We start from the raw sequence: 13,636 nt of genomic DNA, 5'->3' as shown, positions 1-13,636 counted from the left end.
AATACTGGAGTGGGTTGCCATTTCCTTCTCCAGGGGATCTTCCTGACTCAGGGATTGAACCTGCATCTCTTGCGTCTCCTGCATTGGCAGGCAGGTTCTTTACTAACTGTGGTATCTGGCAAAATGCAATATAGTATTTTTTTTTTTTTTTGTGATTTGGTATCAAGAAAGCTTTTTTGTTTGAACTCTTATTCATCCCATAAATGGTTATTTTCTCTTATAGGTGGTAGATCATCTAATGCAAAATTACCTGCAGTTCCAACAGTTGGTTCAGTTTCACAAGACCAAGTTTCAAATATGAGGTATTCAAGCTATTAATTTGGATATTTGTGATTTATTCCTTTTGATAACTCTTAAAATATCTAGCTATAATTTTTTTAATTTACTTTTTTTTCAAAATGACATTTAGAGGCTTGGGAATATTTTAGAAGTTATTTCTGAAAGAAGATGAGGTGTAAAAGTTTCCTGAGAAGTAGCTATTTGTGATCAATAAATGCTGAATGGATAACATATTTAATTTCACAGGTAGTTAGTAACTTATGGCTTACATTTCATATAATTGTAGATTGAACATTTGAAATTCATTGTTCTTCTTCCCTAGAAATGCTGAAATAAGTTTATGTTGATATTGAATTATAGATAGATTTTTACTGTCTGTTATCTTGTCTAGTTAGGAATATGTGTTTCAAGTTCTCATTTGGAAGGCTGTGAATATATTTCACCACTAGAGCCTTTGTGGCTAGAGCTCTTGATATATGCCTTACCACAGTCGGAAAATGCATAGCATTTTACAAGTAAAGTTACTTTGGTGCTACAAGTGTAGGCTCATAGTTGTGATGTCATCCGGGGATAAGAGGCTCCATGAGATCAATAGAGAGAAATAGTATTATGTGGAGCACCTGGGAAGAGATGGTTGTTGACCACAGAAGTTTCCAGCAGCTTACCTGTTGATAATTTCAGTAGCATCTCTTGTTGCTAGTATAAATAGGAAGTACTCTTTGTAGGAACAATAAATAAGTAGTGACTATTTGTATACATGTTTGGTTCATAAGTTAGAAAATGAATTCCTGAAATGCACAGGGGACTTTTTTTTTTAACTCATTCAGTTCAGTTCAGTTCAGTCGCTCAGTCATGTCCGACTCTCTGTGACCCCATGAACCGCAGCACGCCAGGCCTCCTTGTCCGTCACCACCTCCCGGAGTTCACCCAGACTCATGTCCGTTGAGTCAGTGATGCCATCCAACCATCTCATCCTCTGTCGTCCCCTTCTCCTCCTGCCTTCAATCTTTCTCAGCATCAGGGTCTTTTCAGTAAGTCAGCTCTTTGCATCAGGTGGCCAGAGTATTGGAGTTTCAGCATCAGTCCTTCCAATGAATACCCAGGACTGATCTCCTTCAGGATGGAATGGTTAGATCTCTTTGCAGTCCAAGGGACTCTCAAGAGTCTTCTCCAACACCACAGTTCAAAAGCATCAATTCTTCGGCGCTCAGCTTTCTTTATAGTTTAACTCTCACATCCATACATGACTACTGGAAAAACCATAGCCTTGACTAGACAGACCTTTGTTGACCAAGTCATGTCTTTGCTTTTTAATATACTGTCTAGGTTGGTCTTTTAACTCATTAAATATTATATATATATACAGTTGGATATGGATTGAACCAACCGCAGATTGAAAATATTGAAAAAAATTTTCTAGTAAGTTCCAAAAAGCCACACTTGAGTTTGCCTCACATGGCAACTATGTATATATGTGTATGTGTGGGTATATGTATGTATCTCTCTCTCTATATATATGCATAATCATGGTCAATAGAAAATTAGATAAAAGATTGATAAACTTTGATAAAAGATTTGATAAAAAATTTTCCATAAAGTTCCAAAAAGCAAAACTTGAATTTGCCTCACATTGGCAACTATTTATGTATAAACACATGTGTGCATATACACACACACATATATGCACACACACAGGATTGCATATATATATATGTGCATGGTCATGGTCAATAGAAAATCTGATTGAAGATTGTTAAATTTTGATAAAAAAGTTTTTTTGGTTGTCAGGGGGCTAAAATCAAGTGCTCTCTACTAGCCTGTTAAGACTTGTAATAAGAGCTAATGTTTGGAATGGTTGTTAGCCAGGTTGTTTGTGAGGACTAGGGGTGGCAATGTACAATAGGATAGAAATGGATATTCCAGGCAGAAGGAATGATATACATAGCAATAATGAGTCATTAGATGATTTTCAGTTTTTCATGTAATTTTACATTTTTACAGAAACTCATTTTAAAAATTAAAAAATTGATCAACAATAATTAATAACATCTTTCCATTAGCATTACAGAGAGACTCGAACATGCTTTGGAAAAGGCAGCTCCTCTTCTGCGAGAGATATTTGTAGATTTTGCACCTTTTCTTTCTCGGACACTTTTGGGTAGCCATGGACAAGAACTGCTTATAGAAGGAACAAGTAAGTCATTTTTCTTTCTTCACGTATGTATTTAAATTTCAGGGTTTAAAACTGAAATGAATAATAAAAGAGGCATGAGATTTTATTGTTTTCAGCCTTTGACAAGGCTTCTCATGGAATCTGTATATATCTTTTAAAGAATATAGCATGGCTGATATTCTAAATTTTCAAGGTTTTTTTAATCACTGATTTGAATGCAGCAGGTTTCTTACTGTGTGTTTTGGGGAACAATAAAGGAAAGAAAATGTATTGAATGTAAGTAATACATGTTTAATACATTAAAATTAACCATGAAAGTTGAGAATTCGAGAGACTAGTGTTAATAGCAATAAGTGGTGTATTTGCCTGAGATTTTACTTGAATTTAAGATTTATATAAACAACAGTGTATTGCCACATGTTATGAAATTGAGGATTGCATTAGTAGTCTTTACTAGTGGAGTTCTGTTTTACAAATAAAGAGAAAAAGCAATAATAATTTCTCTCTCTTGCTTGTATCATACCTAGATTACTTGATCTTTTCTAGGTAGGGTACTTTGAGATTCTGTCAAACTAGATAGTGTGCAGAAGTAAATTGCTGTGCAGATTGGAAACCATCCATTTATGGAATGGATGGAGAGGTATTGGGGCTTTTCTTTTCTCTTTTTTTTAAAGCATGAAGCACTTGTGAGATTAAGTGTTTTTTTAATATTCAAGAAGCTAACTCAACCAAGTGAAAGTTGACTTACCCTGAATTTCTCAGACAATAGAAATCAGTTCAATAGAGATCAGCTTTTCAAACAATTAGATTTATTATTTGAGCTAAACAGACTGGCTTCAAAACACCAATCTTCATTCCCATAGCTAACATTTTTTAAAGGAGAAGCTAGAGGACTTTCATCAATGATAATGTCAAATTGATCTTTTCATTCAAAGCTGTTTGGAGTATTTGTTCACTAAATCTGGCTTGTCTGTATCCAGGTTTGCTGTTTTATGGATAAGACATGTATTCTTGTAAAGCTGAAAAATCATGGGAAAGCACAATAGTATCTTTAAATATCAACTTACAGCTTTAGTTATCATGACTGTTTGTTGGGCAGTCAGTCACTAGGTTATCTATGGAATTTCTTAAAACTTGGGAAAAAACCCCTCTTTTAATGAAAGTTATATTTAGGTTAATAATTCAAGATATCCTTATTTGAGTGTTAACTATGGGATATCAGCACTTTATTTGGCTCTTAAAACATCTATCTATAAGAAATAGTTATTAGCTTATGAAATAATTTCATCTTCATCCCTGCTGTAAGTATGTATTGGGTTGGTGATGATTGATATCATTTCCATATAGTCAAGGAGTAGTATTGAATTTATGTGGGAAAAAAGTTCATGTTTTAGAAACATTGAACCAAATTTGGGGTAGAAATTTACTGTATCTGCTGAAGGATATAATTATTTAGCCAAGAACTGTTTGACATAATGAAGTAATAAAATCTGAAAGGAAGTGAATTTATAACATTGAAGAAATTCACCCTAATTTATGCTTCATATATCAAACATTTATTATTAAAGTGATATGACTACTGGTTAATTATATTTCATTTTATAATGCTAAAATGATTGTATTAATTATAGCCTTTCAGTATAGCAATACATTTTTGCTGTTTAGTTGCTCTTTGAAGTTTATAATAGACCTAGCACAATAGGATCTTCTTAGATACTCAGAAGTACTAAACTTGACAATTCTAGTCCTTGAACAAAATTTAATTTAGAATCAATTTGTTATTGATAAATTCTGATAATGTGATAAAAAGGAAGATGATATACTTTTGATCATCTATAAAAAATAACTAGATCATTGCCTACTCACTGGATTGTGTTCATAAAAATAACAAATAGATCTAAGAGTTTTATATAGCAAATATATTTTAAGTTGTGAGGAATCCTTTGGGTGGTAATTTTATACATTGTAAAACAGAGAAGTTTTGAGGGGGAGGTTATTGCAGCATAGTTCTAGTGAAAAAGTTTTGAACTAAAAATGTCAGGAGAAGGGATATATCTGGTGGTCCAGCAGTTAAGACTCCCTGCTTCCACTGCAGAGTTTGATCCCAGGTTGGAGAAGTAAGAACCCACATGCTGTGTGGTGTGGCCATTAAAAAAAAGGCAGGTGCCTGCAGTCCCTGTTGGTCACTAGCTGTGTGACCAGGTACTTGAAACCTTATTACTTTAAAATTTTTAAATTATTTTTATTAATAATTTTAATGAACATTTAAAGTATTTACAAAGTACGAGTTGCAATATTTATATAGTTCCTATTGCTGACTACCTGTACCATCTTTGTTTTGCCATAACTGTTACATCTACCTCACTTTTGTTTTCCTTTAGTCTTTAAAACAACCACAGACATCATGTAATTTCACCTCTAAATAATTAATAACCCATGTAAAAAAGATACTTTCTCACATAATAATTGTTTCTTATATACCCAGTAATATTAATAATAATTCTATAGTGTCCTTTAATACTCAGCCCATATTCATCTTTACTTAAAAGATATTTTTATATAATTGATTTTCTTCCAGTTAAGATCCAAGAAAATCATTTTTTTTCATTTGATATGTCTCTTAAATCCATGCTAGTGTCAAATAGTTTCCCAGTATTCCTTGGATTTCGTGTTATTGACTTGCTGCAGAAGTAGGACTGGTGGTTCTGTGGAGTGTTTCCGTATTTTGGGACTCTGTGGCTATTCTTCTTGGTGATGTCATTTAACAGTCTCTCTAGTCTGTGTGTTTTCCAATGGCTTGAAGTTTAATTAGATGTGATAATTCATGTTGTATCATGCCTAGAGTCACATATTTCTGATTGGCTCAATTTTAGTAGTATTAATGCCCCTTTTCAAAAACCCTTTGTAAGGTTGATGTTTTATTACTTTTATTGTTTTTAAAGAAGTCTTCCGAAAACAAAAAGATGATTACTTGTAAATAAAGTTTGTTCTATCTGACAATTACCTTAAATGATTTCATTTGGCTTTTTTTTATGAGCCTTTTGTGATCTTTATTTTCCTGTATGTTAAAACATTTTGCTGATTATCATTACTCATCAGTTATTTCTAATTCTGCTAAGGACTAAAACAGTAAAAAAACAAGAATATTAGAACTGTTCCCAGCATCAGGGTGAACTAGGAAACCAAATCATCAATCTTGGATCACTCTCTGTTTTCTTACTATGTTGCCAAAGTATTGCATTGTGTTTTAAGAAGATATAAACTTGTTTTCTCAATTGGATTAAAAGCTGGTATTTGGGGAGGGCAAAAACATCTTAGGTATTACAGTTGTTTTTGACTTTCCAATAGACCACAGTACATCTGGGGCTTCCCCTGTGGCTCAGCTGGTAAAGAGGCCACCTGCATTGTGGGATACCTGGCTTCGATCCCTGGTTGGGAAGATCCCCTGAAGTAGGGAAAGGCTACCCACTCCAGTATTCTGGCCTGGAGAATTTCATGGACTGTTGTCCATGGGATTGCAAAGAGCTGGACATGACTGAGTGACTTTCACTTTCACAGTACATCTGTATAGTTTATTTTTAGGGTTAAAATTTCGTAGGGTCACAATTAAGAAAAAATGGTATGAAATGCTCTTTAGGCTCTTCAAAAATTATTGAGAAATATTGGTATAAAAGAAGTCTGTGGATACCAGCTTTGTGTCTTACTTTTAGCTTTCACTGAATATAGTTAAGTCAGAATTTTCTATTTTCTGCCCAGAATGGTGAGGTGAAAAAAAATTGATAGGAGAAGACATTTTATAAGTACTGGACCATCTGTGGCTGAATTTGAAGAGACAGGGAGCAGTATTCATAATTTTTATCAAACTCAAGGCTTCATTAGTGCATAGTATATTTCTGTGGACAAAAAAGAAATTGATTTTCTCAGCATCATTTCATTCAACAGGAACAAGTTAATTCTACAAAATTCATACAGTGTTTTGTGACAGAAACCATTTTGCTGAAAAGGCCTGTGGCAGTGTCCATCCCCTGCTGGTGATGGCGTGCACAGCAGCCTGCCTGGTGCAATTTCTAAGTGACTAGCTACTGAAGCGGGTTTGTACCCAAGGGCGATTGGAAGGAACCGTTCACGTAGAGGTGAAAAAATTCAGTTGATTGATCATTCTAAATGGTGTTCGTAACCTAAAGATGAAAATGTTTCGGAATTCTAGAGGAGAGAAAGTGACCTTGCAAAATTCAATCTTCCTAGAATATTGCATTTGACGATGTTAGTTCAAAAAGGAGGGCGAGAGGAAACGAAAGGTAAAACATATTACTTAAATGCAGGGGAAAAAAGGGCCAGAATTAATAATCAAGTTGCACCTATTAGAAGTTTATTTGAAATTATAATTAATTTTTGTAAGATGAATATCATGTTTACAGATTCATGGGGAACAGTTAATTGCATCCAAATTATAGGCAAGTACTTTCAAAACCTGGAAGACGGAGAAAAACTGATTTTATGCTTAAATTATTATTAAAACTTCTAGTAATGTTTATGCCATTCCTTTATATTTGTGTAGATTAAAGTGACTTAAATAAAGGAAAAAACTGGGTTCTTGTGTTCCAGATGGTAAATGGTCATACCTACTTTTCATGGTATACATGGGAGTTCAGATATCTCAGTGGGCTCAGGTACCGATAGCTTAATATCTGGTAATTCATTTAATAGTTCTGAATTTAGTAGTAAGGAAAGACAATGGTAATAGAGGTGGAGAAGCTGCAGTGGTCTTTGGTCATGAAACACCACAAGAGTATAAAACTCTTGGCGTTGGTAACTCAATATGTCTTCTTTTGAAGGGACTACAATTCTGTATCAGTGAAAAATCAAAAATAAAACCCTAGGGTCAGATTATGAGTCTGGTCAGATCTCTGAACTTACAGCACCTTGTTCACCTTCTGCTGACTGGGGCAATAGTAGTTTGTGTGCATAAAGTGAAAATTGATACTTCTGCAGCAACTTACAACTTCACCTAAGGGCTGTTTGAAGGCCTCCCTTTGGATAATTCTTGAAGTCTGAATGTAGATCTGAAGACAGATTTACTGGTTTATAAGTCATTTCTTGCTTTTTCATCTGTGCAGCCAGTGTCACGGAAAGGTAAAAATTCAGGTCAAAAAGAGATATGATTAAATTTTGCAATCTGATACCAAGTCCCTTATTGAGATTATTTCCTGTTTACTTACTCCCATGGTTTTATATTTGTGTTTGCGGTATTGATCCTCTTTAGGCATTTAAGGTATTGAAGGTCAGATGTAAACTCTCTTTTGTCTTCTGAAGCCATTTCTCATTTAAAATTTAACACACCATCCACTCTGGCCCCCTACCCATCCTTTAGAAATCTAGAAAACCTCACTCCAAAAAACACATGAATTGTTTTAATCAAACTATGAAATATTGTTTGACATCTTAACTATCTTTGAATATTCAACTCCACTGATAATGTGGTTGTATTACCCTTACTCTGGTTTTCTAATCTTATTGAGAAATAAAACTGAAATAAGTAATTTTTTGACAGTATATATCCTACCATACGCTGTAGAGAGACAAAACCTATAAATCTTTCTAACTTTGGATGGCCCAAGTTCCCTTTAGTCATTATGGTTCACTGTTTTAGTGGATATCAAAGGCTGAGCTAGATCAGGGCCCAAATGCTTTGCAATGAAAGGAAAGTTGGTAGGAAATCTGGTTCCTCTAGGACAGAGCAATAAGGAATAATGACCTAATTGTAGAAAGACCTAAATTTACTTGCTGAAAGTAGTGGCTTTTGAAGTTGAAATATATGAAACGTCCTTTCATGTTTTCTGCAAAGTGACAGGTTTTCAGACCAATAAAGACTACACCAGTAACGAGAGTATTGCTGTACCCTTCATTTTGGCCTTGGCATTAGCCTGAGGGCGTATGCTCATCTCAGCTCTATAGAAACTACAGTTTAGTCTACTTAAATGTCTTGCTTGCTTAATGCAACATGTAGATGTTCTGTAGCTAATTTTCATGCCAGTGCTGGCACTATTAATCATCATTTCTGTGTTACACATTTACACATTTTTTCAGATGTGGAGAAAAATGCTTCTGCCTTTTCTAAAAAGTGAAGGGAGTGAACAACCTGTTGAACTTGAATGCTGTTTCTAAGGCTACAGAATGCCAACATGTGCCATTAGCAGATGTGAGGCATTATGAGTAAAAGAAGGAAGGAGAAAGCACTACAGAGCAAAAAGATTAAACAAGGGGAGTAGGATGGGGTAGGATGCCCATAAGAACTTGGTTAGAAAGAAATAAGGTAATTGTGTGGTGTGCATAAGGCCCATGGGAATTATTTAAGTTGTTATATTTAAATTAACTTGAACTTAAACATATGTTTGCTTAGAAAAATATAGAATAAAAAATTATAATTTTTCTAATTATTACTAGCATGATAGTCATTTAGTTCTTTTATTTATTGATATTGCTTTTATAAGATATTGGTTGTAAAATGTTCTTTGAACTAATCTTATTATGAATCAGAACTAAAGAGTTCTTTAGATACATATTAAGTATATAAAGTTCCTTCCTGAGATAGTTTTGGTGAACTTGAAACATAAATGAGAAAATGTAAGTGAATTTATTTATTAAAAAAAAAATCAAGAGTGTATAACAGACAATGGCCTGCATTTCTGTTAAGGTTTAGAGTGAGGTCACAGGTCAAGGTACTAATAAGAGTGTTTGGGATGTCTGCTGCCATGAAACAAAATGGAAACTTGATTGATAGCTGGAGGGTTGAAGGGAGAGAGTGTGGTGGAGAAAGCAAAGGTCAGGGAGCCATTTCCCTTCTCTGCATGTATAACAATCAGCTCTCTCCAAAACAAAATTTAGATGATATGAGTCAATATGGCATATGTTGTGCACATTTCCATGAGTATTGTGCAGTGTCATTGTATTTGAAGTGGTAATTAATGTTTTAATAATTTGAAAGCTGAAATGAAATCGGCTGCAAAAGACTGTGGTGTTTTTTATGCCAAATTTAAAGTAATCACAGAATGTTTTGTTTACTCATTAAATATGTATAGGTTTGGTTCTTAGCAATATGTTAAATTTTAAAAACCAATTTGGGCAAAGTTGTGTAAGAAATAATCCCTCGTTTGTTTTTATAAAATTAAAAACAAATTCTCTTTAATATAGGTCTGGTTTGCATGAAGTCTAGTAGTTCAGTTGTGGAGTTGGTTATGCTACTGTGTTCTCAGGTGAGTGACAAGAATAAATGCTGAATTAAGTAAATTCTCAAATGAATTCATTTTGCAAGAAAGTTAAAATTGTTGATTAGAAGTTTTTTTTATAATAGAGTTTTGAGTTTGCAGTTATAAAATAATTTCTTGGTATTACAAAAGGATTACTTCTTGTGTTTGTCACTAAGAGATAATTTTGAAGTACGTGCTGAGAGGAATTGTATATAGGTGAGTGAGAAACAGGTTTTTCAAGCCACATTTAAAAATGCTCAGATCAAATGATTTTAAGATGGCGCAATTTCTCTGCTTTGTGTATTAAGGTTATAGAAGCAGATTTATTTCTATACCTTGTAGAGTGCCACTCTGACTCCCCTGGGAATAATGGGTTTACTTCCCTTTTGTGCAGAGGTTATAAAATGAGTGATAAATAATTTTGAATTCTTGTCATTGCTAATTATTTTTGACATACACAGTAGATTTGGGAAAACATCAACAAAAATATGGCAGCCATCATAATAAGATGTAGTGAATAAATTCCTAAAACCAAGGTTGCTTTCAGTGTTCAGAAACCTTACACCTCATGTGGTAAACTCTAATGATTAAAAAAAAAAAAAACTTACATAAAAATCATGCATCCTGTGCTTCCCCCCCCCCCCCCCCCCCATTTAGCAGTTAAACAGATGAATGTTTTTTATTGAGAGTTTTCTTTGTAGTCTTTTAAAAATGATATCTTGCTGGTAGTAAATTCCCCTACTTAAAACTTTAAAATAGCCTTTATTAATAGGAAGAGTATTGGTCTAGAGGTCAAGGGTTCTGACCCATTTCAAAACCTTTGACCTTCATTTACAACTCCTCTGGTTTACTTGCCTGACGAATAAGGATAATGCAAAATTAATGTTTCTTTGCATCGATTTATTCATTTTAGTGCCTATATTGCCAAATTTATTTAGACTGTGCTGATGGACATTTCATGAATACAAATTAAAGAATCATAGAAGGTGTGAAAAATCAATACTATGCATTGTCAATAAAATGCAATAAGAACAATTACTTCTAGAGATTGCATCTAATGGATTTTTATAATGAACTTGTAAAGAGTAGTTTTGTTTGTAGTGGGCTTATTATTCTTAGATTTAGTGAGAATCATGTTTTTAATTTAATTATCTCCTTTAAAAACTCCATTTCTTTAAAAGCTGACTGGATAAAATTTCCCATTGAGTAATCTGATTTGAAATAATTGGTTGTTTATTTCTTAAATGGAAATTACCATATGCCATTCTTACATTGACATGAAATTACACTTACTTTAAGAAGCATTTGCTTCCAGTTTTATATGTATCTTCCCAGGAGTATGAATTTGTTCTTTGTAGTGTGATATTATTGTTTCATGGGTAGAGTTTGATAGTGAAGTTTCACTTTCTAGTATAGAAAATGTGAATATATTCTTCATACATGAAATTATTTCAAATATAGTATATTACACAGTTGAATGTTAGAAGCGGAAAAGGTAAAGAATGACATATTCTAATACACCTATTTGTCATCTTTGTCATGGTGCTGTTTAATACTATTCTGATATAATGGGATATGCAGATCACTTAGAGTAAGTTGCAAAAGTCAGTCTCAAAGTTTTGTTTGAATAAAACATTATTGGTTTATTTGAAGTTCTTAACATTTTTTTACAACTTCTTCAATACTTCCATTGCATCTCTATAAGATGTAGCACAGTGTGAAAAATGATGTGAAAAATGAAGCCAGAATTAGCTCCAGATGTATACAGATTGTTCTGGGGTGATAATTACATTTTTCACTTTGAATTTTCCTAATTCAAAGAGGTCAGATTGGCAATTGCAAAAGTGATTTATTTTGTTAAGAAGTGAACTGTCTTTTTTTACATGAAAGCTTTAGAGATATGAAATAGAATTTGAAGTCGACATTTTGCAGATATTGGGTGGGGATGGTTTGAGTTTGATTGATAATTTTTTTTAGTCTGAGATAGGGTGGGAAGTGAAAAGCTAGCCTCTTGCTAAAATTTTAATCAATTTTTTAAGGAAGAGATGGAGAGGATTGAGTGCCAAAGATCGAAAGATCAGGTCAAAAACTCCTTTTTAATCACATAAATAATGGGATATGCTTATGAACTTAGCATCTGCAAATTTGATTTAAAACTTTACAAATTAGTTGATGTTAATTTCATGACAGTCAGCCATCTTCTGAAAGATTTTTCTTGAAACCATTCAAAACTTACTTTCTTTCTGTAGTCTTCTTAACAGGGTGTTTAAATCTGCCATATTTTATTACAAAGGAGAATTTAGAGCCTAAATTTAAGAAATGAGGAAATGACCACATTTGGTTTGCTGTCTTTCAGACCAAACAGATCATTGTATATTTTGTTAAAGCTTCAACTAGGATATGTTTTTCAGTATCCACTCATTCATTAAGAGGTTGATTAGGCTCCATTTCATTTTTTTATCCCATTTAATTTTAGCATTCTAAGGCAAAATGTTATTATTATTTAGATTTGGAAATCTTTCTTAAATTATTCAGCATATTGTTTTTCCGTTAAGTTGTGTGTGTGTTTTTTTTAAATAAGGTTTATTCCTGTGTTGAATCTCATATAAAAGCATTCAGGAAATATTTAAGCTCCAAAGCTTAATTTAAATCTTCTTTCAAATAAGTGTGTATACACTTTTTAGGAAGCTGTATACTCTCTGATGCACAGAAAAAAATCGAACAAGTTCTTAATTGTATTTCAGATTCAGTTTTTCAGAAGCATGTAACTTATTTTTGCCTAATATTTATTGTTTATGTATGTAAACCATATGAAAATCTCTATGAATTTAAGGAAAATATTAAATAAATGTTTCAAGTAATATTACTCCAGCATTGTGTAAAGTGTTTGTATCCTGCTCATTTGACATTAATATCATTTTTGAAAGAATTGACATTGCATTCAAGGCCACTTTATAAAAGCGTTGTGTTGCTCATCCTAATTCAGTCTGACATACATTCCAATAACACTACCTCCCTTCTTGGGTTTAAAGCTAAATTTATGACTCTGCATTGTGAAGTGCATCATTTAAAAATGGTTTCAACCCAAAACATCTAATAAATAAATAATGTGTATGGCTACTCAGTAGTAGACTTTCTAGACTAGAAATCATTCCATCGGATACTCAACAGTCCACTATCGGAGAGGGCTGTCAGATAAATCTTAGGGTGGCTGCATTCATGTCCTGTAAATCACAAATTATTGTCTGAGCCTTCTGCCAGGTCATCTATTCTTTTCCCATTTATCAGAAATGCATAGAGTATATAGAAAAACTAGAAGTACCAGGTAGTCTGGCCTGACATCCTATCTGATTAATTAATTAGCAGTAAAAGTTAATTTAAAATCTAGCATTAGCCTGATTTTTCTTTAATACATTTTTCATTAGAATATGTAGATTGTTGGTATTTTGGAAAATATTTCTTATGTATGGAGGTATCAGTAAAAGGTTTGGTCGTTTTTGATTTGTTTCTTCCTATATCTGAATTATTGATTTTAAAATTATGATATTCATAAGAACCAGTCATCACCACTCATATGATTCTTTACTCTCTGTTTTATATTTGAAATTTTTCCTGATTCTTCATAGTAAAACATTTCTCTTTTTCATTACTCTGCTATAATTTCTTTTCTCTGATTCTTGTTTTCTCCCTTTTGAGTTTATTCCCTCTAAATATATGATATTAATGTTGTTGCTCTTGATTTTTTTTATCTCATGAACTTTTCCTTTTTATGGTGATGAGTATTTTGAGTAAAGTAGATATTTAAAAAGAAAACCAAGCCGAGGGCGGGGCGGGGGCAGCAGCAAGCTAGGTGTACACCATGGCACACAGACATCTTCCACTCTCAGGCCTCTCTTACTGTTTGGACCTCATTTCTTATCACTTTGTTCTTACGTCC

The 13,636-nt window shown here is 33.3% G+C and overlaps 1 protein-coding gene across 2 annotated transcripts in view; it reads left to right on the top strand.

Moving 5' to 3' along the window:
- Positions 1 to 13,636, top strand: part of LRBA (LPS responsive beige-like anchor protein) — a 725,050-nt gene that overhangs the window by 197,205 nt on the left and 514,209 nt on the right. For both annotated transcript variants that reach the window (XM_061142480.1, XM_061142479.1), the window contains exons 32-34: positions 224 to 302; positions 2,340 to 2,473; positions 9,644 to 9,705. In XM_061142480.1, coding sequence (XP_060998463.1) covers positions 224 to 302; positions 2,340 to 2,473; positions 9,644 to 9,705 — 275 coding nt within the window. The remainder of the gene's footprint in view (positions 1 to 223; positions 303 to 2,339; positions 2,474 to 9,643; positions 9,706 to 13,636) is intronic.

This window comes from Dama dama, chromosome 5, assembly GCF_033118175.1.
Source record: "Dama dama isolate Ldn47 chromosome 5, ASM3311817v1, whole genome shotgun sequence".
NCBI lineage: Eukaryota > Metazoa > Chordata > Mammalia > Artiodactyla > Cervidae > Dama > Dama dama.
Note: the sequence above shows the minus strand (reverse complement) of the source record. Positions and strands in the feature narration are given on the sequence as shown.